Genomic DNA, 23,972 nt, shown 5'->3' with positions numbered 1-23,972 from the left:
TGATAAAAGAAAAGGAAATTGCTTGCGAAATAGCAAAGACTACTTCATAACATTCCTTCTTATGCTTTTGTAGGGTTGCCCTCTTTCTGGTATTTGGAGTGATGTGTGTATTAGCATTTAGTGCGGAGAGAGGTACATTAAAGTCTTTCCTTCACTTCCCCTTCTGCCTTGTATCTGCACACGTTGTTAGTTATAGAGTGTACCCAAGGATGCCAGCAGTATTGTCCTGCCCACCAAATCAGCTTGTATTGCCTGGGCTACATACCCTGCCCCTCAGCTGTGTATAGGGGTCAGTCCTAGCTCCATCTGCATGGCTGTACACAGCAACAATGCCATTGAATAAGGGAAGAAATCCAATCATGATCACAGTCACTTCCCTAGACTAGACTTATTTTTGCATTTTAGTGACCAGCATAGCTTTGGGCTATCAATAATTGTATAGCTACTACAAGTCCCTTAAGCGAGAGCATAGTTTTATTGCCTTTTTATTGGAATGCAATGCCAAATTACATAGATGTGTCCCTCCTAAGGCTTATTTACCTCCCAGAGTGGTATTAAGGCTTTTTCATTCAACTGGACTAGATCCCAAGCCCAAACCATGGAGCAGCCCCAACACAGTCCTGGAAGAAGCCAAGAGGTGCCACAGCTGAGAGCTGCTCAACGGATCCACATAGGACATTGAGACAAAGGACAGCCTGCAGCAGTTTTAAATTTCCTTATGAACTTAATGGAACTAAACCAAGACTTTTGCTAGGAGTCATTTGTGCCTTTGAAATTCATGTTGAGTTTTGTAAACTTTTAGTCATTTCAGGAAGAACAGAGCTGAATCCCCATCCCAAGTCACACCACTTCTGAGTTATTTATCTCCTAGGAGAACAAAAGTGCAGACAGCTCTTTAGCCTACACACGAGCCTTGCATAAATTCAGAGGTCACCAATTGTTATGGCTTTATCGAGAACCTTATTAGTGATCATTAAAAATAATCTTGCTTAGAAGGAGACTGCTATGAGCAAAACCCATCTTTCCTATTTATTTTATGACTATTAATGTTTTTTTTTAATGTTTATACATTAGTGCAAGGAACAGTGTTAGCATAATTCTAGTGTAAAATAAAACCAGCTGTATCCATTATAAGTGCATTACTGCCAGGAACTGTAAATATGTTTATGCCTGATAGCCTTCTGACTCAATAATATCCTGCTATCTCCGTTGGGCAGGCAAGTTTTTTAACCAAGAAAAGACAGGTTATGATTTTCATAACCAAACTGTGTTTTTCCTTTTGAAGTATGTTATCTAAATTCAAATTTTAAGAAGGTCATTAAAAAAAATCTGCCTGTGATTTTAAAGGAGAACAAAGTGGTGGCAAGAAGGTATGATGTGCACTAAGAACAAGTTATTCCTCCCAGATATACATATACGCAGACAAACCCTGCCATATCATACCATACAAACAATTTTAATTGTGTAGTTACAGTCAATAACCACTCCTAGTCAGAACATTTCTGCATAAAGAAAATTGTGATACACTTATAAAAACAGCCAGCTGTAACAAAATAACTGGTGTTTTCATAGCAATAAACTCATAAAAAAGAAATACACCTTTATACAGAAAATTTATACAGCTGTAGCTTTAAAATTGATTGTAAACCAAAGGAAGACACATTGCAAACATCAATTATTTTCACATTAATTGCATAAGTTTCTAAGGTGATCTATTAGTTTTATTTACCTAAGCTTATTTGCATGATAGTAAAAATTGCATACAACAATAAGAGTGAAGCTTATAGTATGAATTGCTTGGATAACATAGAGCACTTTTTATAGGCAACTGTGTAAAGCACATTTTCTCTATTTAAAACTTTTAAGACACTTTGTTTTACTGCCCATCAAAATACATTTATAAATAGAAAAAAAATCAGTATGGTAACAAGAGAAGCAATATTACATTTAACGGAAACTTCCAAAAAAATTAATTACAACATGATGCTGCAGGATCTACAAATAAATAATGAGGACTAAATCGTGTTTCACATTTTCTTTTTCATTTTCTCTAAAACCATGTAACAATGAGAATGGAAAAAAAAATACAGTGACCTTTATTTCCAAAAGAAAACAAATCTGAATTACGGCAGTGCCATATAATACAAGGCATTTGTTGGCATATGTTATCTTTAAACTGCATTCCACAGTCTATAGTTCTTTTGTAACATACAATAGAACAAGAGTAACAAACTCTTTTTATTTTATTTTTTTAAATAAATGTGATTTTTCAAAGATCAAGTGTGGAGTGCTACAGTAATAATTAAAAAACAAGAACAAAACAGAAACGAAAAAACAGTAAATCACAAAAGTTGTAATGCTTGTCTGAAGGCTCCAGAATCAAAATCACTGGTATCATGCTTATTGGGTACACTCACAGTGTATCCAGTGAACACAAATTAATATCAAACAATCCTCAACGCTTCATCTGTTGCTGCGAAGCAGTTTGTAAAATAGAGTAAAACATCTAGTGCAGTCTGCATTATCCTCTTTTTCAACTTTTGTGCAAGTTTTGGAAGATTCATTGGCCAAACAATGAATAATAAGGGTTTTTGACACAACGCAAGATGGAATTTTCGTTTCATTAGTAAATACCAGCGGCACTGTTGAAAGAAAATAATACTTTTAGATCAGTCTTTCAATTCAGCATTAATCTCTGTGTTCCCTTCTGCTGATAACTCTTCTTCTAGTTTAACTGAAAAAAGCGTGTTTGCATTTTTGTCTTGAATGCTGTCTTCTAAATCCTTGAGCAGCTCTTCTTCCTTGTATTCTGCAACATCCACCTCCAAACCAGAATTGTCCTTCAGCTTACCATGGTGCTTGAGATAATATCGCTGGTTCTGAAAGAACTTGATAATGGTGTACTTGGGCAGGTCAAGCTGAGCGGAGAGAGTCTGGATTGCTTCTTCATCTGGATACAGGCCTACATCTTGTATGAAACTCTGTAGGATACCTAGGGCCTCAACAGAAATCTTTGTTCGCGGTCGGGGTTTCTGACGATTTTCATCCTCAGATTCAGCTGGTGATGCTACTGTCGGTTGCCTTGGGGGTAGTCTGGGACCTGGTTGTTGTTGCTGTTGCTGCTGCTGTTGTTGCTGTTGCTGCTGCTGCAAGACAAAGAACAGCATTTTTTTGTACATGTATTCTTGCTCATATTTTGTTATTGAGAAAATCCTGAGGAGGGAGTGGGGGGAAGAAATTGCAAAGCTACAAACAAAGGCTTAGTAAACTTAAAGAAAAAAAAGGAAGAGAAAAAAATAAAGAACAAAAAGAATACTGTAGCTTTGCCAGACCAAAAGCACTGATGATACAACATCAGTGCGGTTTAGCTGAAAAATTTTAATGAACACGCTTCATGAGTCAAGTGCAGACAAGACAAAATGCTAAATGACATAGTATAGGATTAACTTGACCAGCTTAGCCAGAACTGTAGCAAGGGCAAAGTGAGAAAAGTGCCAGATGAGGGCAAACGTGCCGGAGCTCTGCCAGCAACGGCAGCTGCTGCCCAAAAACAAGGGCTGCAACTCTCTAGCAATAGCTAGACGAACGGGCTGGGGAGTCAGGGGGAAGGAGAGTATTTTAGCTCTTTAAGTACAGAAATATCTCACTGCTGATCTGACCTCAGCATGCACTGAAGTCTCGTCAAACTTGCAAACATTACGATAGAATATGCTGGCTGGAAGTGCCTAACATGGCACTGTCAAACCCAGCCTCGGCAAGGACAAAGGGATCTGGAGGTAGAAAATCTGTGTTTCCCCTTCTGGATCTGATCTCTCCTGCCTGTGGTCTCTGAGCAGGCCTGCACTGCCTGTATCCCAACAAACAAACAGGGAACAGACCTATTTACCTGCCTCTGTGTTTGTGCTGGGGATTATTTAGTTAATATTTATAAAGCACTAAGATGCAAAGCTCTAAATAAGTTGCACTATTATTATTAGAAGGGAACATGCTGCATTCCAAAAACTCGGGCAATAAAAATGAGCCAATATGCACATCAGAAGAATAAGATAAAGCAAATCATGATGTAAATAATTAACAAGAGCTTAAAATGAAGTTTTGCAAGCATGGATTCAGAAACATTCTTAAAAGGTGAGGCACTGAGCCCTAGGGATAGAAATGTTTTTCTCATCTACCACCAGAGTACAGTACACTATAAGATCATGTTTAAAATCAAAAGTAAATTTATCAGTTACTGTTTGTGTTGACAATTCTTTTGCTGCACAGCACAGGAAGCACTGGTTAGTAAGATATTTTGGATTAGCAAATTTCTTGTCATATGGTACAAACCACCAGTTATTATTAAAAAACAACCACAGCAAAACAAGCAGTTGCTATCACTGCATTTTATTTCCATTTGAGAGTCTCCCTTCAACAATTTTTGTGTTTTAGTAGTGGTTTCCAGGCTTCTAGTAGCAGTTCTTTGAGACCCTAAGAAGCACAAAATGCTGTACAAATGGTATAAATACTGGAGGGATTATAATTCTGTCCACTTCATAGGGACTTTTGTGGTTGTGGAGACTTTGCACAGACATCCACAACCAGTTTAGAAGCCACTGCTTTAAGTGATCTTCATATTTTAAGATCTGACACAAATGCCCTGGAACTGGGGCTCCTTCCTCATCCCTGTTCAGGTCTTTCCACGTTTTATGGTCTGTGTGCAGTCTCATTCAAGGCTCCTGTCCTGAAGAGATTCAAGACTACTCCCAGCATATTAAATTCTTATAAGACTGGAGGCTCTGTATATACAGTTTGAAAACTTGTGTCTGAGCTACATATTTATGCATCTTTAACAATTACCATGTAGAACAGCAGAGACAAAACTCAGGCCCAATCTCCCAATCTTTACTCTTACAAGTCATATTAAGAGATTACAATGCAACTGCTTATGTGAATAATATTTATGAGATCAAACACACAACTTTTATCAACAAGGCAAGAAAATCTAAGTAGTGGCATAGTGGTTGAGTGTTTATACTGTGCATAAGCTTCTCCTTTTATCCCCTTAAGAAGCGATTTTATTAAAAACAATGTACATTTTCAAACAAGTGCTGTTTTATTACTCAATATAGATCTTTCTCTCTCTTTTTGCTAAATCAAACAGCAAGTTTCCAGGCTTTCACAATTATTTTAGTACTTGATATCCTAAGGGATTGTCTTATTCAGTTTGCTTTATCTTTAATATACACTTGTGTTGTTTCTGGCTGTGAGATAACTCTATCCTTCCTAGCTTTGTAAATATTTTTCTGTATAGGTAATACAAGTGATACAGAGGGTCTCAGCTGAGGCTGGAAAAGCGTGGGGTAATATCTGCCCTTTAAGAAGGAGCAGTTACAAGGCTGACCTCAGGCCTTTTGTGAGAAGCGATCAAAGAGTCCCCAGCTCAGAGAAACAGCAGTCCCCACTGACAACCTGGGCTCCACAGCTTAGCACACCAGCCAGCTCTGCTCTCAGCTGGCAAGTGCCTGTGCCAGCAAAAAGGGTGTGTGCATCTCCTGGAGGAGGCCCCGCTGGGGCTGCCCTGAAGCAGAAGGCAGCTCTTCCAAGTCTCATCTTGTGGGTCTTGTATCCCCTCCTCTCTCTCCCTGACATGGTGCCCTTGTGCCAGCTCACCTGCGGAGCAGCACCCAGCCAAGGTCCAGCGGTCAGCAGGCCTGGTAGGAAAGCGCCTCTATGCTCTCCTTTCCCAAGGGTGGTGGGAGAGGGGCTCTGAAGGAAAAACAAACAAATATTGACTCACCCCAGTCTGAACTGGGGTTAAAGTGGGATGAGAAATCCCCTTCCCTTCACTCCTACCCAGGTCGAGCTGCTACTGCTGAAGGTTCTTGCTTGGTTTTCGAACAGCAGCACAAGAAGGTCCTCCTGCTTTGCTGGGATGGAAGACTTTTGACCAGTGCCACACACCCCTGCCTTCTGGCTCTGGTGCCTGTCCAGCCAGGCACAGCCAGCACAGGGCTCGCCCTGCCCCGCACGCAGCTGCCTCTGTGCTACCACCACACACATTAGCAAACAACCGGTGAAGCGAAACAAGAACTGTGGGTGGTCGCACGGTCTCCTTTGAACTGCGGTGGTGGACGGCAGCGCGCTCTTATCTTGCACCAGGAGACCTGCGTTTAGCCTGACCAGGAGGGAAGAAACACTAATTTCCTTTGCTCCGTTTAAAGCTTTATTTACTTAGCGCTCTGCGGGATTGGCCAAGGTAAACTAACCTGAATCTGTTCTGCTGGCACATGGATAATGTGGGAAGGCCTGTCACCATGGTGATGAACTGCATTGCTTTCTTGTTCATAAATGGCATCGCGTTCAGGCTGAGGAAGACTGAGGAACCTTCGGATCATGGAGAGATTCTCCCAGAGGGTCCTGTTTTCTGGTGATGGATCTTCTTTCCAACGTAACAGCTCACAGAGCCACCCCTTGAAGACAAAACCAGCAAAACATTAGTTTTTTTTTTTGGTCACAGTGCAAGGGGCAATATGAGGGTGAAACGTGTACTTTAGAGGTGCTGCATTCTCTCATCCTCTCACCTGATCAAAAGGGCTTTCACTGCACAGGCTGGGCTTAAAGCAAAGACCAATGCACTGAGAGGCTGCCCAGCCATTTCACAGACCCTTACCAACCATAGGCATTTTGGAAAGCTTCTTCGCCTTGGTCTCACACCACAGAGCTACTATTGGTTTGCTTGACTGTAGGGCTGCCTAGCGTAAATCACAGCAGTACAGGAATATCCCTAATATCTCTTCAAAAGACAGGAATCCTATGACTAGATGCAGTCAAGCAATAACTTCTTAATTTCTGCTATAAGAAGACATTTTTCTGCAGGTGAACTTATTTCAAGTGATACATAACTGTTTCCAGACTGTCCTCATAGACCCAGAAAAAAAATCAGTCTCTCAGTTTTACATACAGGATTATTAGGGCTTGGCAGGGAGGAAGATGTGCTCTAGCTTCTGATATACATTTCCACATCAAGGACAGCAAGGTGCCTAAGAGTCTTTGGGGTACATAATATGAAGTTGGCTACAGAATCCCTTGCAAGAATTGAAGCAGTTGCTAATTTGCTTCCAAAAGAGACATATGAGTTCATCGTGAAAATTTAATGTTTCTTTACATTTTCTTAAAATTTAATTGAGGATTTTTTTCTCAACTGTGCACTGGTAGTTCTAAAAGAGAAATGCAAACCCTCTAGCTAGGACAAAGTACATCAGCAGAAATTTTCTAATATATTAAAATTTAGGAACAAAATATTACATGTATAAAACATTTATTATAGCTTCAAGGATCTGTTTTCAAAAATAGGTCCATGCAGTTTTCTTTCTTAATGCTGTAGGAAAGATAATGTGACATTTTATTGAATCAACAAATAATATAAATGTACAGAAGCTTTTAGGTCCTTTTTATATGTACCGGCAGTGGATTAATGGTTTACTAACACATACAATAGACTCATAGATACAATATAGATATGTATTTTCTTGAAGATCCTAATATCTTTAGCTAATAGTTTATAAATGCAGTGTAAAAATATTGCCACAACAGGAAGAGTAAAAGTAAACAAATAATGCTAATGCGTTCATATTGTATATGAAAATATTTAGTGAGGTGTGTATAAAAATTGGAAGTATATTTGCTTGGATATAAGTGAAAAACTGAATAAATGACACAGAAGAAAATGCCCCCAAGAAACTATCAAAATGACAAATGTTATAGAGATGGTGGTAGCAGAGTTGAAAAAGCAAAAATTTAAATGGGGCCAAAATCTGCCAGGTGCTCATGAGGTGTGCGAGGGAGGGAGCGGAGACAGGGGAGAGCAGAGGCAGAAGAATGGCTCCCCTACACCCTAGGGATGGAGCACACCGCATTCCTTGACCATGTACTAAGTGGGGATGCTGGGTATTGCCCCAGGGTTTAGCAAGATGACTTGGAAATGTGGCCAAATGCCTTCGCACAGAGCACACAACTCTCAGCCTGTCCTAGCTGGAATTGTATGGCATGTTTTCAAAACAGTAGCAAGGGTCTCTGGAATCTCACTGGAATGTATTAGCAGGGCGAGCTCTCCCTGCCCCTAACAAAAACAGCATGTTGCTCATGGCTCTCTGCTCACCTCGCATCCATGGGGATACTGAGTGCTGGATTATGCTCAACAGCAGTATTCATTTATTGCAGTCACTTAAAAGCGGTGCACTCAGAAAGCAGAGGCAGCTTCTTGGGGATGGAGGAGAGATGATGATGAAGATAAACCAATCCAGATCTTTTAACTGAAGAGCAGTTACAAAATTCTTAATTAAAGAACCCCAAAGCCACAAACCACCCCACGCCAAAGTGTAAAAATTGTCTTTTGGTTGTCTGGAGTCTGTACTGCTTTACACTGAAACTGCTGGTTTTCTTTCTAAAGTGGTGAAACAAAGAGCAGAGCTGTCTATCATGACAGTTTGGTGGAAGTCAAAAAAAAAAGACAGGACAACCCATCTCCATCCATGACACCTCTCCGAGGCATACAAACAGGCTGGAAAAGAAGTTGCACCATGCATTTAGAAGCTGCAGATGTTTTGTCTGCTGACCACAGGAATCACAGGGTTTATTTTTTCTTAAAAATGCAGTAGAGACCCTTTAAAAATATCCAGTAGAAAAAATAATTCCTAGGCAATAACATTTTCTGTTGATTAAACATATTTCACAACAGTTTTTGTTAACTAAGAAACACCTTCTGCCCTTACTGTCTTTTCTGTTTCTGTATTTACTACGTCAGACCTTATTTTTATTAACTACTGATAGCTAACATTGTATTTCTAACATTTTCTCTCAATTTTTACACTGAAATAATACTTCTAATGCCTTATCTAAAATTATTTGATGAATTGTAACATGAAACATGTCTCTGCTAGCCTTTCAGGGATTTTGAGATAATGAAGACAGATACTTCTGACAGGGTACACAGAAAAGATTACTGTTCTACCAAAATGTCTCTATTCCATTCGGCACATTTTTAAAGAAGTAGACACACTCTAATGAATGAGATGAATGATGAAACATTTGATGTAAAACATGGAAACAAACAACTGAATTATTTTACAATTACAAGGATAGAAACAATTTTTTGGTCTCCATGGTTTATATCTATATTTATTTTTGAAAGCTGATCTCACCAATGTTCTCAGAAGAGAAGTGGACAGACAGCAGGAGAGGCTGTAGGGACTTAGTTTGTTAAGAGAGTAAGAACTTTATCCCAATATGCTTTCTTTTGGTTCAAGACAAAGAAATAAAATTAGAAGTATTTTATTTAGTTTCTGGTTCAGAATTCTGTACATGAAATAAAGCTCATTCATAAAAGACACCTACATGAGAAAGTATGAAATGTTTTTACAAAATTTAGGAATAAAAATCATCCAGGCTTTTTTAATGGTTAATTTTAAGTTCTGTAAAATTTCTAAGTTTTGTTTCCATTTGATCTAAAAAGGTATGAATTGTTGCAAATAGTGCAGTTGAATTTACAAACGAATGTAATAGGGCTAGTTTATCTCCTTTCATACTTTTTTAAGTCTAGGGCAATTTCTGCCTAGTTTCCTTTTTTTCTTGTCTTTATAGTTTTACAGGAAGTGGAAATGACCACAAAATAATAAGGAAATATTTATAAATCAGATTAGATCACAGCCGGTTTATACAGTATATAGAGTACATTGTTAAGAAAACAGCATTAAAATAATGAAGTTGATACATTTATGCAGAAAGGCAAACCCCCCAAAAACTCTGCAATGACATTGGAAACAACCTTGATTTTAAAACAGAGTAAATTTGCCAGGCAACATTACACTGAATATAAAGAGAGTACAAAGCAAAATATAAACATTAGCCACATGTAAATATGTTTGGAGAACTTTCAGGATGTTACTACTTTTCAAACTGACAAAGTTTAATTTGACACCTTCTGTTCTAAACCCTTTGTTTCTATTCAAAATCACGCCTTTAGCTGCTATCAATCACTATGCTCTCCCTATTACTTAAAATACTGGCATGGGCCCTGGATAAGCTGAAAATGCCATGCAGATGAATTCTGAGATAATATGTTCAAACCTGTTATATACAACACAAATCCTGTAAAGTTATGTATTGTAAACCTACATTTATTGGGAACTAAAAGTCTTAAATCCATCTGCTACAAAGAAAATACTGTTATGCACTTTCAAGTAACCAAGTACCATCTGCAAAGGTCTTGCTACAGTAAGCAAGAAAATGGTGAAAAAAAAAAGATGCTAAACCTAAGATATTTAAAATAAATAAGAGTCTTCTGTCTGGTTTTCTGATAGGGATTTAGTAAAGAAACACAAGACATTAGAGGAAAAAAAACCTGTGAAAGCCGAACTGCCAAACTATTGCAGGAAAAGCGCAAAGAGGATAACTGCCAAAACTTAGGCTCTGCAATACCCATGAGCATGCTTATTTTAAAGAAAGCATCTATGCATTTTATCCATATATCCAAATTCTATTCTTTTCAGTTAGACCTCTGCTGTGCTTAAATAAAATCTTCTGCTCTTTCACAGAGAGATTGTAATAAAATATTCTTCCATTCTTTATTATTGAAAGGAAAAAAAAAATCTACACCTATTTACAAGGTGTCAATATCTACCCTAATTACATCAAAGAGGATAGCATTACAGTCATGAAAAATGTTCTCTGGCCAAAGCTTTCCAAATCAGCAACAAACACATCTAGTCTGAGAAGGGAAGGCAAGGTGAGGCAATAGAACTTGTTTGGTTAATTTGTTACAGTGACAATAATTTGCCAAATTATGAATATTTCTTACAGAATAACAATTACTTCAGCATTTTTTAGAAAGGCTGTAGCTTAAATCTAAAAAGGGAAAACATTTTAGAGTATCAATGCTAAGACATGCTCAGGTTTTTTTTGGTTATAGTATATTTAAGATTATTTGGTATCATTCTCTGGGGCATATAGTATAATAAAAATATATGGTGTTAAAAGAAATCAATCTAAATAGGGGGGTTTTTGATAGAAACATTTTACCAGAAACTGTGAATTGCATTTCAGCATCTACCGTGAACAAAGACTAAGTACATAATCCATTAAACAGTACTTCTAACTAAAAAAAATTGAGTATTGTAGACTAAACTAAAGTAGGCATTTTGAATGAGCACATTTTCAGCAACTAACTAGAAAGCTAGCAATTTATCATTCAACAAATAATTTTCTACTTTTAAAAGAATCTGTAAGTGTTACTTATGCTAATGAAGACTGTTTTTAATCTGCCCACAAACATGCTAATAGAGGGCAATTTTTATTATTTACAATGCTGAAGGCACTCCAGTTTATAGAACACAGATATGAAATTACACTTGGTAAAATGGGCTCTTAATTGTCTGAGCAATCCAAATCCTTCACCTTTAACAGGAAAGCTTATAGACAAAACAAAGGAAAAGAACTCAGGGACTAAACTTTAAATATTGACTTTTTCCCCTTCAAAAGCCATCCAACTTGCTTTACAATCTCATTATTGTTCCAAACAGCTGCACTCATCTTAGATATTTCTATTTCTTTACTCAACAGATTCCACATATACAAGGGAAGAAAAAGGGCCAACATAACCACTACCACATAGACAGTATTAGTCTTTAGTATTAAACTCATAAGCTGCACATTGCCCAGAAAGGTTGCTTTTGGAAAAGTCATAATACTTTGAGTGAGATACATAATGGTAGCAAAGGAGTACTGAAAGCATTTTAAATTATTTACTAGGTTAAAAGGGTGAAATGGTACTTTAAATACATCAAATTTCATCATCTGGGCCATTTTTTGGTGGCAAAGTGGTATTGATCTTTCCAAATGCTTAAAATTAACTATTTCCAGAAGGTCATTATTTGATTAAAGGCATTAAAGTTGAGGGCAAGAAATGATGCACTTTGTCTTCTTTCCCATTCAAATAATCGTGTAATTTAATCAGAACTATCCCTTCATGTCCTGTAATAAAAATATTTGTCTTAAGATATTGTTCTTTACCTAACATATTAACCTTTAAATGTTATGAAGTTCTTAAGAATAATCTCTGCTTAGAGAAGATTCTTCCATAATGCAATGAAAGGATCTCCAGCATTTAAATTGATAAGGCCAAATTTCCCCTACACATTGATTGGAAAATGCATTAAACCCTTCAACTGAGATTTCTCACAGTGTTGAACAGGATCAAAAAATTCAGGGAGTTCTGAATCAGTAAACTCATGCATATGGCATTGAGAAGCAAAAATAAGCAAATGTCACTTCAGCACAAACAAATATGACCATAAAGTAACAATGGACACTGCTTATTTTCTCTGGGAAATCTTGTTTGTGCTACATTTACATTATCTGAAAAAACAGAACAGGGCAAACAGGGAACACCCACTGCAGGGTAAAAACAGAGCATTTAATTCAAAATTAATTTTCATGCTAAAATCCCTTAAATCTGACTTCTTTCTGTGTGAAATACCTGTGGGTTCAGACGTGGGAACAAGCCTACATGACAAGAGCAGTCCTTTTTGCCCTTAGATGTTATTCCGGAATTTCCTGCTGCAGGAAAATTCGTTCTGACTGCAGGTTTATCTTTCCTAAAATACATAAAGTATCCTGGCTAGCTCCTATGCAAAGCTGAATAGACTTAAGGGCTTCACAGAAGAACTGAAGTCTATTAAAAGAAAGGCCACTGGGTATTTTTATAAAGATCTGGGAAAACTAATAACCTACCGGACTTAGCAAATTTTGATACTGACCAAAACATTTGTTAGAGTTCATTTTAGCTTATTTTTTTCAGGAAATTTTAAGCACTGATTTCCTTCTGTGAGGCATATAGTTTTAACTAATTTTAAAAACTACAGTGAATATTCAATACTTTGGAATTTCCCTATTTTTCTAAGAAAATTGCGCATCAAGCAAAAGCTCATTTTCAGCTGGTTCCAGAAGAGGAGTAGAGATACCAGAATATGAATTCTCTTCTTGATATGTGGCCTAAAGTGATAATAAATGTACCCAGAACAATAGTTGCATTAGTATTTTATTTATGCTAATCAGCCTTAAGTTTCAGGCTTTGCCTTTGAGCATTGTCCTAAATCAGAGAAAGTTTGAAACCTGAATCTGTCCTTTATCTCCAGATATTCCTGGTTCATCTATTTTACTGGCTTTCATTACTAGAATGTTGAAAAGGGAAGCCAGATGTGGATTTTAAGTAAATCTGTATCTACCATCATCATAGATGAGATTTGAAACTGAAAACCCCACAACCTCATAAGGCTTTTCAGAAGAAAGGTAAACTTCACTGGCAGAAAAAAAACTTCCTTTGAAGAATACTGAGACAGATGATGCCATTCCTTAACTTTCTTATCCAAACTATTATTCAGCTACACCATCTGTCTGCATGGTACCTCCACCTTTTGTCTGTGTGGTGAAAAATAAATGACCAAATACCTAGCAGATTACATAAATTTTCAGTGATATTTTAGGGGAAAATGATTCCTAATGTCTCTTCATCCCTCTGCCCTTTCCTCTCCCTAGCTGCAGCATTTCAAAGTTAAATACATATTTCTATTCTTGTAGACATCCAAACAAATAAATAGGAAAGGAAACTTGCTAAAGCAACCTCTAAAATTCAGTGACAAGCATCTAACAAGTACAGAAGCAAAATGACATGGAGAGCTGTTGTGCTGCTCCCACAGCCTTGTCTGTCATACCACACCTCTGATTCTACCCAGAGCCATCCATGGTGAGTGGCCAAAAACCAGTGCTTGCAAAAAAACACCCAGATTAAGGTCTGAGGCTGCATCAAAACTGGTCCGCGCGTCCCCTGTGTATGAGCACTGCAGACACCACCAGCTCATGGACAGAAAAAACCTAACCTGTAACTCTAAACCCGACTGAAAACATAAATATCATTACTTTTTAGTTAAATACAGAGGAAATTCAATAATCTAAATGAAGGACTTCTCCCAAGCTTGGTTTCTCTGCTCTCAGCTTCCTTCACCTTTTCTTTCCCCTGGTCAAATGTATCTTTTATACAGCATTGCCTTCAATTACCTAGCAATGATAGATAGGCACAAGCCCTCATCAAAACCACAATGTATATACCTTTGAAAATCTTATATAAAATGCAACTACATTCATATGCAAAGAGAGAAAAAAGTAACAGATGCAAAAAATAATGGGTGCAGCTTTACTCTGCCTTCCTCTCTTCCAGATCCTTCCTCTCTCACACAAACCTGATTCAATTGGCATTGTAACCGTGAGAGAATATCTGACAAAAATGGACTTAACAATAATAAAAAAAACCTAGAAAGGAAAACCACCTGCTAATTATTAAATAAGCCAGTCTTAGTCTGGTACATTACTTTTTATAGTACAGTCATATAAAATGGGTCAATGGGTTTCACAAAGGGTGACTGATAATACATATCAGCCCTTTATCTTTTATTTAAGCAGAAAGAAGTACTGATTTCACTGCAATATCAATGTGTCCCTTGAAAATAAATACAACCTTAAATTCAACCACGACCCTTAACAGCCCACATTTATTTTTTCTTAAACATGCAATCAATTTTGTATGGCAGCTATATCTGCAGTTTAGTTAGAGAAGAGTCTTTAATAGAAAGAACCTGGCAATTTAAAAAATCTTTTTTACTACTATCAATTTACAGTGAACAGCAAGTGTTTATTATTACATTGCTTAAAGAGATTTAACATTTGCTTTGGGGGAAAAGACCTCCAGTAAAAGAGCCATTGGGCCAAAGTGTCACTTTTGTAATTACTTATATGTTAACCCATCATGTTGTTATATATATTTTTTTAAAAAATATTATAATTTCCCAGATGGAGCAATTTAATTTCATGGCTTCTTGTCACATGTTTTTTTCTTTCCAGAATTCATTTTGGATCAGGGGAAGATCTACCACACATTGAGGAATCACAGGCTCACAGATATTTAGACTTCATTGTAAATGCAGTTCAGCTGACAAGATATTCCAACAAGTGACATCATTCCAAAACATACACAGCTCAAATCCATTCTCAGACATCCCTTCAAATTTTCACAGCCTAACTAAAAGCTTTCATATAGATTTGAATTAAACATTTAAATATTCTGAGAAAATGTCTTTTGCAGTTAAGCTGGATTCTGTGGCTCTCAGTTTCACAGTGAAGAACACTTAATGCCCTGATAAAGCCAAGGGTGAGGGGAGTCTTAAGAAAATTGAAAAGACATTTCCTCCAGACTTTGTTAACCACAGTAAGAGTCAGAAAATTAATAATGCTCATTATCTCAAAGCAGTTAAAAAAAAAAAATTCTTAAAATCCACACCTGTGAGAGTTTGATTCCTCCCAGCAAACAAGAAGGGAGCAGCCAGAAGCACGTATCTCACCCATGGAAAAAGAAAGGCAATGAAATCCTCAGAAAGCTAAAATACCCTTACTTGGAGCACAATTGCTTGCAGCAGAAACTTAAAATAATAGGAAAGTTGGATCAAAAGGGAAGCTGGAGAGATCAGGTTTCTCTCTCCTGGGTGGGAACCAACACAAGAGTGCTTCCAGGTAGTTTGCTGTCAGGATGAGGTCAAGAACAGCCACAAGGGAAAAGCTCTTAGAGAGAGCAGTTCTTAGTGTTACAGTTTTCCTCACTGGCCAAGAAGAGTGCCAGCCCAGCTGAGTCCCAGTCCCAGCTGTATTTCCAGACAGCAGTTTTGGCAGTACCTTCTGCCCTTAAGTTAGGGACTGCAGGGAGCAGCAGGTGTCTTCCTGCCCTGATCCCTGCCATTCGGTTCCTCAGGTGAAAAAGATCAATCCTTTTAGACCTTCTATATAAAATAGGAGTAGCAAATGATTTACTGGAGGTGAAGTAAACTGGCTCCCTTAAAGCAAAAAATATAAAGAAACTAATTCAAGCCTTTCATAGTTTTTTTGGTTTTTTTTTTTTTTTTTAATAACTGGTCTTACATAAAGAGTGGAAACTTCCTGTATCAGTAGAGCTTTCTCTTGCATGCTATAGATACTAAAGATGCTAAGCACCAGGCTTAGCAAAATAACCAGTCACCTGAGTAAACCCACAGATGTTAACTGATATGTGTGCTATTCTTGCTAAATTGGGGTCCAAAACTTCAGGGAATTCTGCTAAGGACTTCTCAGTCCACACATCTTTGCTTTACAAAGATTTTGAAAACTATATGCTTCTAAAATTCCATCCTTAAGTAAGGGAACATAACACTGCACAGGAATAAAAATGAGATGCCCCCCGAATAACAATGTGCTTTCAGATAGAATCTGGCAGATTTGAAATTAGATAAATATTTGCAAATTGGAAATTTCCCCACTTAGCTAGCTGCATGCCTGCTCTAGCCTATTCAGTAGATGCCAACAGTTCAGGCTAATGCATAACCAAAAATCTGAAGTTTGACTTAGAGGTTAAATGTGAAGAAAATTAAAAAGAAAAAAAAAAAAAAAGGATGCAATGAGAAATTATTAGGAACAGCAAAATAAAAATTTATCTGGAACAAATTATCATCTCCTTTCTCACCTTGCACCTAGAAATCCTGCAACAGTCTTTCAGGTGTAATGTGTTTTGAATTACACAGTTTAGGGGAGAAAACACACATCTGTTATTTCTTACTCCTGCCTCTGCCCAGCAGCCCTTCACCTGATTTGTGACTGGTCACTCCTTTAACAAATTACTTCTCGGACCGTTTGTGTATATTTGTGCTTGCACAAGATGCCTTTACTCTTTGCAGTTACATATTTAGCAGCTCTCAGTTTTTCAGCAGGAATTCTACCCTGTCATTTCCTGTTTAGTTACGGGTTGAGCTCGCTTTTGTTTTCTGTGCTGTTTACTTGGTACCCTGCTTCCCCCACAGCCGGGAAACACAGGCTGCTCGCTAACTCCTCAGCCTCCTCCTCACCTCTGCCACCACAGCTTTGTTTTCTTTTATGCCCCTAGTTAACACTCATACAGCTCACTCAAACTTTCTCCCTTTTTATTAATAGTTAAAACACTGATATACTTAATCTTCAAAAACCTCCTGAATCAGTGATCTGCTCACAGAAGGCACAAGCAACCTGAAAAATCAAGAGTATGGCTCTTTTCCTGGCTAAATCCGTGTCACCACACAGAGAAAGGAACAATGCTTCACCCCAAAAGCCAGCAGTGCTGGTGACCAGTCCAGCAAAGGCCAAGGGCATGGAGTACCCACACTACGCCCCCCACACAAAGGAATATGTGTACAAAATCATGGAGTGTGTGGGGATGTGCCTAGGGTGGGATTCCAGCAGGCAGGGGCCAGGGGTGGGACAGGATAAAGAGGCAGATGGTGAAAGAGTGAGTGGTGAGGGTATGTAAGGGACAGGAAGGGGTGGGAAAAGTCGAAGGAGAACTAAGAGAAGAGCCATACCGAGAGGAATAAGAGAAGGTGGTGAGATAAAATCAAAACAGAAGGTGAGGGTATAGAAAGCAGGAAGAGAGATTAAAAAAATCCATCCTGCCAGAAACAGCACCTCTTGTCAGGCAGACAGCAGGTGCTGCCTGAGGAAGAGCTGATTCACACATCTGGAGTGTAGGAACCAGAACACCTCTACCTAAGAGAGAAAAACTAAAAATAAAAGACTTAGAGGAGGTGGAAGAGGGTGCCATACTTTCTTATTTTGGCAATCCAGTGCTTCCCAACTGCATGACATTTTTTGAATAGCTTTCTGGAGAAATGAGTGCTGTATTTCCAGATCTTTGCAAGAATCTTGACAGTTCATTTCAGCATTGCCTCATCCAATATGAACCATTCCTGTCCTCCTCTTCATCTTACTTCATACTTATTTTTCTGATATCTACAGTCATAGCACTTCCAGGACTTTGGCTGCTCCTCCAGAATAAGATTTTCTGGCCCCTTTTTTGGGGGCCTGCATGGATCCTGAGGGGGCAACTAATGGAGATACACTGCCATGCAGTGAGGACACTGATGGCACACCTACATTGGCCAACTCAGCTCTGGGAAACTAGTGATGCAGTCAGAAATGCAGTCAGTAGCTGCTGGCCAACTGGTATGAGCATGGGTCTTTAACTTTGTCTGCATCAGCCTGGGGGGCCATCTAAATTGCCAAATTTCCTGCTACAAACTGCACCTTCACCTGTCCTGTTCACCTTCTTGTAATTGACTTCAAACACTGAGTCTTAACTCCCTGGCTCTTGCACTTTCAATATTGCCACTGCATCACAAATCACTGCCAATGGATAAAACAGCCTCTTACTAAAGCTTTTTTTTTTTTTAACCGTCCCTGGAAGCCTTATTACAGATTAGACTTGATGAATTTCTATCCAATGTACTGCTCCATTCCTCCCGCATGACAATACCTGGAACAGCTTTCGGAGAATCTGCTCAGTTCCATTCTGTACACTTACATTTTTTTTCCTTGCTGCAAAAATTGTTTTAGAGTCTTATAATTAAAACTTTCTATCAAAATAGCATTGATTTTTTTTTCTCTGTGTAGGAAAACTAGCCAACTGTGATCTACTAAAGAGTAGATGGTTTAAAAAAAAAAAAACACCTTACCAAGTACTGGTGGCTGTTTAATAAGGGAAAGCTGAACAATTTACCTGAAAAAATAAATGTATGAAAAAAAAGGCAAAACAATTTACAGAAATTTCTAGTCTCCTAAAAAGTGTTTACATAAGAAAATATTTAATTTTTCATTATCTGCTTTCAAAAGAAATATGGGAATATTTTAATTTAAAAAACTGATCAATTTTCCATTTCCAAAAATTTCTAAAGACTTTGAGGATTCTTTTTTAAAAAGAATCTTTTTCCCCAAAGGAAGAGGTACTGGGAAGGGTTAGCAAGGAGACAAAATCCACGGTGAAAAACTTTGGCAGAAAATTTTGTTTCTGCTAAATTTAGATAGCGGTGAAGACTACATTTTTTGGTTAGAAGCTCTTCTTAAAATGAGGTGTGTGCTGGCATGTTATTTTGAAAACCAGCACAGTAGGATGACTTCTTTAACAAGTCGGCATAAACCCCAGAGATTAGAAAGTCTCAGAGTGAGTGACAAACCCCTGTGTGGTATCTGATTTCTTTGCCAAAACAGGTTCGGTTTTTAATAAAGGTCAAAGAGAAATAATCTCCAAAAACAGCAGCGTCTCTTCCCCCTATATGTTTACTCTTTTATTTCACCCCTTTACAGCTAAAGGCAAACCTTAACACACACACACACAAAAGGAAACAAGAACCAAAGAGGAGGGAAAAAAAAAAAAAGCCTGAAATTTTAGTTACACCACATGTGGTTTTCATTTGTGAAAAATGAACAAGCTGTTTGTGGTTAAACTGTCTAATCTGCTGTTATCAATCTAGCACTGCATTCAAGATTTACAGGATACATCAGCTTCTGTGCCACATTAGCTGTAAAAGGGAGAGGGGGTGGGAGGAAAAAGGAGGAGGAGAGAGTTTATCCTGAGGAATAATATTTCCAATGCAGCCACACTCACACTACATCTGGTTGTGCTGGTAGCGGCAGTTAAATTGAAATATTTCACAGCGTGTGTCAGAAACATGCAGAATGGTAATTATGACAGATCTGATTAAGCCTGAGTGCCACTAGCTCCCTGGCCAGCTCCGGTTGTGCAGGTGTGACCTTGTGCGTGCCTGCGTGTGTAAATAAAATTAATTACAAGCGAGAGGGCGAAGGCTTCGGTGACATCACAAAGCGGAGAAACTCCCAAGGGGAAGACCTAATGGAATATTTTCCCTCAGTCTAATAATACAGTTCATATTGACTTGAGGTAATTAGTGGGATCATTAAAGCAGTTTTCCCGGCGTATTTGGCTGCCTGATCAGATTAGTGAAAATGTTCTTCAGAACAAGCCCTGTGTGGTCTGCCAGAGAAGGAGGAAATAAAAAGCAACAAAGCATATTTTGGAATGATAAGCAGCGCTGGACTTTTTTCATGGCATTTTGCAGGGTCAGTCCCAGGAGCCTGGGTGCCTGACTTTCCTGACCAGTTCAATCTTTCATCCCAAGTGCACATGCTCCTGCTGCACATCACCTGAGACTTTTTAATTTTTGTTCTTCTATTCTTCAAAACTATGCCATCCCTACCCCTCAATGCTTAAAAAAATCAGATAAAATCTTCTAGGGCTTGTGGGATCACAAGCCCTAGAAGAAATACATTAAGATAACTGGGGGAAGGAAAAAGAATAAATATGTGATCAGATCCTCCCCACCTCTCTGCAAAAGTCTAACAGAAGACTGAAGGACTGGTTTGAGAATCATTAATGTTTTCATTTCCTAATGAGCTTACCCCAGGAGAAGGAAAAGGGGGAAAAAAATCCAAGAACTTTCACTATGATATAAAGTCTTCCACAGTAACAGAACACAGAGCCCTAATCAAGAAATGGACCATTTGTTTAAAAACAGTCTATTGAGCATGCTCTACCTTGCAAATGGAATATGCCAAGCTCTGTCACAGATGGCAAGCTTTGACAGTTCCCATCCGTAGCGTCGATACTCGACAGTTCAGCACAAGATCAGTGACATTCTGTCTCATTAGAGCCACGCTAATTATCACAGCTAGTTTCAGGGGAAACCATGTGTTGCAATGGTCAATTTGAAGGAGTCTGTGCATCAACAAACTGGTAATAAGGATCAGACACCTTATTATATGACAGCATGCTGCCTATGATCTGATTTACTGAATCAGAGGTACTGAGGCAACACTGAAGCCTGATGGGTTATGGAATCGCGTGTACACAATGAGTAGCTGAAATATGCTTTAAAAATAAAAAGGAGCTATATAGAAAAAATACAAATAAAAAATTTAAAATGGTGAAGTTATAATAGGGAGTTTTTTCATTTGACATTAAGACATGCAGAGATGTTAGAGATCTTGTCAGCCAGTTTTATCTTTAATCAAATCATATAAGATAAATAATTCAAAATGAAAACTGTAAAATTATGGATTATGCTAAATTATAATTCATTCCATACTCTGATTTTTCAGTTTCAATAACATGTACCAAACATTCCTTATGTTGTGCTGTCTTGATGCTTTAACATAATTTTATATTTTGTAAAAAGCTTTCTCTTCTTGGCTCTCTTTTTTCATTTGTACATTTAATGACTTAAACTTGTACTTCTCCTAGCTTCTCTAACTCATTTATGCTCCTTCCACCAGACAAAAACCATCCAACCAAACCCCCTGCTCTGCTGTTTCTGGACACCTGCGAGCCACATCCTGCCAGGCACTCAGCGGTCCCAGGGCCTCCCAGGGACGCGCCACAGGCTGTGGCCGCGAGAGCGTTAAGCATTAACTCCCAACCAGAGCAGGGCAGGTGTGCACTGTACCCCTCCAGGGAAGCTCTCCTAAGGGCTCAAATACACTCCATCTCCTGAAGCTGCGACCAGTCCTTTAAACGGCAGCATTTGAACAGCTCCTGCTGCCACCCATCTGACTGGGAACCTCCAGCCTCAGCCGATTTGACCCCACGTGTAAAGCATGCTCAAGGAAGCACTCTTTTTCATCAGTGCGTCAACAAATCTAGCCTCTGCTTAATGTGTTGAAAGGGCTACCTGGCTCCAAGGAGGTGTTTGAAGAGGTCAATATAATCCTCTTACCAATTAAGTATTCTCTGTACCTGTTTCTTTTTTCTTATTTCTGTTTTTTTTATTTCAGGTTTTAATGACTTTTTCTCCCTCCTCTACATAGATTTACATGGGCAATTACATGCTGATGTGAACCACCTTGAAGATTTTAAGGTGGTTTCTCTTCAGTGCATGTTTGTTGATTCATGAAGCTGCTGTCTGTTCTATATTAGGGGGAACCCAAGGCTCACTGAAGTCAAGCCACTTCACCAAAGCTATACCAATAATGTGGGATATAATCAGGATTAATGCCAGCCCTTTCTTGGGACTATCATGATCAAGAGATAAGAGTCAACTAAACTCAATTTTCTACTCCCTTTTTGAGAAGGTTTTTTTTTTTTTTTTTAAACTACAGAAATTTCCTGAGCTTTTAACCTTTATTTCTGAGAGGAGATGTTGTAAAAGAGACTAGGACATGGGGCAGAGGAAGGACATGGAACATTCATTTTTTTCCCCTACCAGAAACCTGAAAATCTTTTTTCCTCTGACCTGGGCAAGACAGAACACACTATGACTCTGTAACTCGATATTTTGTGAAAGAAACAAATCAGCCCTATCTGCCAAGTTTCACAGTTTCACTGAATGACATGCCGCTTTATGGGGCAATTCTTGATCGCATGCAAAAGCCCATCTTGCTTTCTCAGTTCACACTCTTCCTCCTGCATCCTTGCTGACACCCGATCCCACCCCGACTCCTGCTGCTCATGGCACCTCTTCAACTGCCAGAGCAATCATCCCCAGGCAATGAGGGGGGAGGAAAACAACATTAACAAATAATAAAAATAGATGTTGTTGTGTGTTTTTGCAGCTAATGTTTTCTAACTACTGTATCTCGCCTTTGCACGGGGGTGAGGGGTTTATTTCCAGGTGGATCTGTGAAACAGCAGACCTCAGAGTACATTGTGTTTCCACCTCGTGTCTCTCCGTGCAGCATCCCTCCCTGCTCCACAGAGAATCCATTGTACACTGAGGGTGGGGGGGGAGGGGGTGTGTGGGGGGGAAGGAGGTTTTTAAGCCAAGATTTAAACCCAGGAAGTGACTCAGCTGCTCTGAGGGAGACAAAGGCAGGAGAGAACTTGACGGAGAGCAGGGTGATGGGCGAAGGACCCAGCCCCCTCCTGCCCTGCAGGTTGCACCCCTCTGGGCAGCCTGAGGTGCAGTGCCCTGAGGAAAAAGCTTTGGAAATAACTTTCAAGATCCCCTTCTAAAGCCACATTGTTACCAGAGGGTTACTCTTGGTGATAAAAAGGTTTTTTTTTTCCTCCAGCTGGAAAATAGTTGAATAGATTGTTCTATATCTGCAGTAATGGCATGTTACATCTCTGTGCCAGATCCACAATACCGTGCTTGTTCAGTGTGGGAAGCTGTTTAAAAATGACTTTCCTATTAGAGTATATAGCTTAGTCTCTAGATGGAAAAAGTCAGATCAAAGATATAGCATTTATAAAACTGCTGGTTAAAAAGATAAAAGTGAGATAACAGACATCAATTTTTCACTATAAATCTCTAGGTTTACTACAACATTAAAATTTCCAGTAAAAGCAGGGTTTTATATACCTGAACTCTAATGGCCTATTCTGAAAATATTTATGTCAGGAAAAGCATGGTATTTGCATGCCAAAAGCATTTTTAGTGCCAATGTTTAGCATTCCCTTCCCATTTAACTCCTTCCCATCTACTCATGAGTGCTAGATGCTCTGCCTAGTGCCTACCTGTTGGATCTCCTCAAGCAGCCTCCTGGAAGAGAAAACTCTGGGTGCATACAAATACAAAAAGTCAAATGCTTCTAATTAAATAGCCACCGCATAAAATACTTTCCTGATGGCTCACGATGGAGTTTCTAGCATGGTCTGAAACCCATGATTTTACCTCCACACTTAGTACATGAAACAACTACTAATCAAAGTGAAAGCCAGGGATGGAAGGACGGGAAACTGGGCAACACAACACAACAGCTCAGAAGTAACAGGTCAGAACTCTACGTCATTAGATGAGGTTTCTGGAGGTATGGGTAGTACTCCATTAGATTTATTTTAAAATCAAAGCATGATCCTGTGAGAACCAAATGTCTCACCCTTCACATACAGGCATTTTCATTTGGTGAGAAGGGAGGGCATTCGGCACCTATGGGGCCATAAAGAGCCATTGGTAGGATTGATGCTGCAGAAGAGTATTGATTTCACCTGTTTAATTCACTAAAAATTAAACTTCTTTAGGCAAATAATGCAGGCTAGCGGCCCTAAACTGTAGTGCATGGGACTCTAAGAGGTATGGAGCTTGATATTACTGCAGTTTCTGCAA

At 38.7% G+C, this 23,972-nt stretch overlaps 1 protein-coding gene across 7 annotated transcripts in view; it reads right to left on the bottom strand.

The window, feature by feature from the left end:
* Positions 1–1,435: 1,435 nt before the first annotated feature.
* The window catches only part of SATB1 (SATB homeobox 1), a 92,360-nt gene continuing 69,823 nt past the window's right edge, over positions 1,436–23,972 (bottom strand). For 6 of the 7 annotated variants that reach the window (XM_068207474.1, XM_068207465.1, XM_068207455.1 and 3 more), the window contains 2 exons: positions 6,246–6,449; positions 1,436–3,134 (listed from right to left, as the gene is read on the bottom strand). In XM_068207474.1, coding sequence (XP_068063575.1) covers positions 2,670–3,134; positions 6,246–6,449 — 669 coding nt within the window. In that variant the 3' untranslated portion in view covers positions 1,436–2,669. Of the gene's footprint in view, positions 3,189–5,649; positions 5,746–6,245; positions 6,450–23,972 lie in introns of all 7 variants that reach the window. The other variant, XM_068207508.1, reaches the window with a different exon arrangement.

The sequence above is a fragment of the Anomalospiza imberbis genome, chromosome 1 (genome assembly GCF_031753505.1).
Source record: "Anomalospiza imberbis isolate Cuckoo-Finch-1a 21T00152 chromosome 1, ASM3175350v1, whole genome shotgun sequence".
Lineage (NCBI taxonomy): Eukaryota > Metazoa > Chordata > Aves > Passeriformes > Viduidae > Anomalospiza > Anomalospiza imberbis.
Note: the sequence above shows the minus strand (reverse complement) of the source record. Positions and strands in the feature narration are given on the sequence as shown.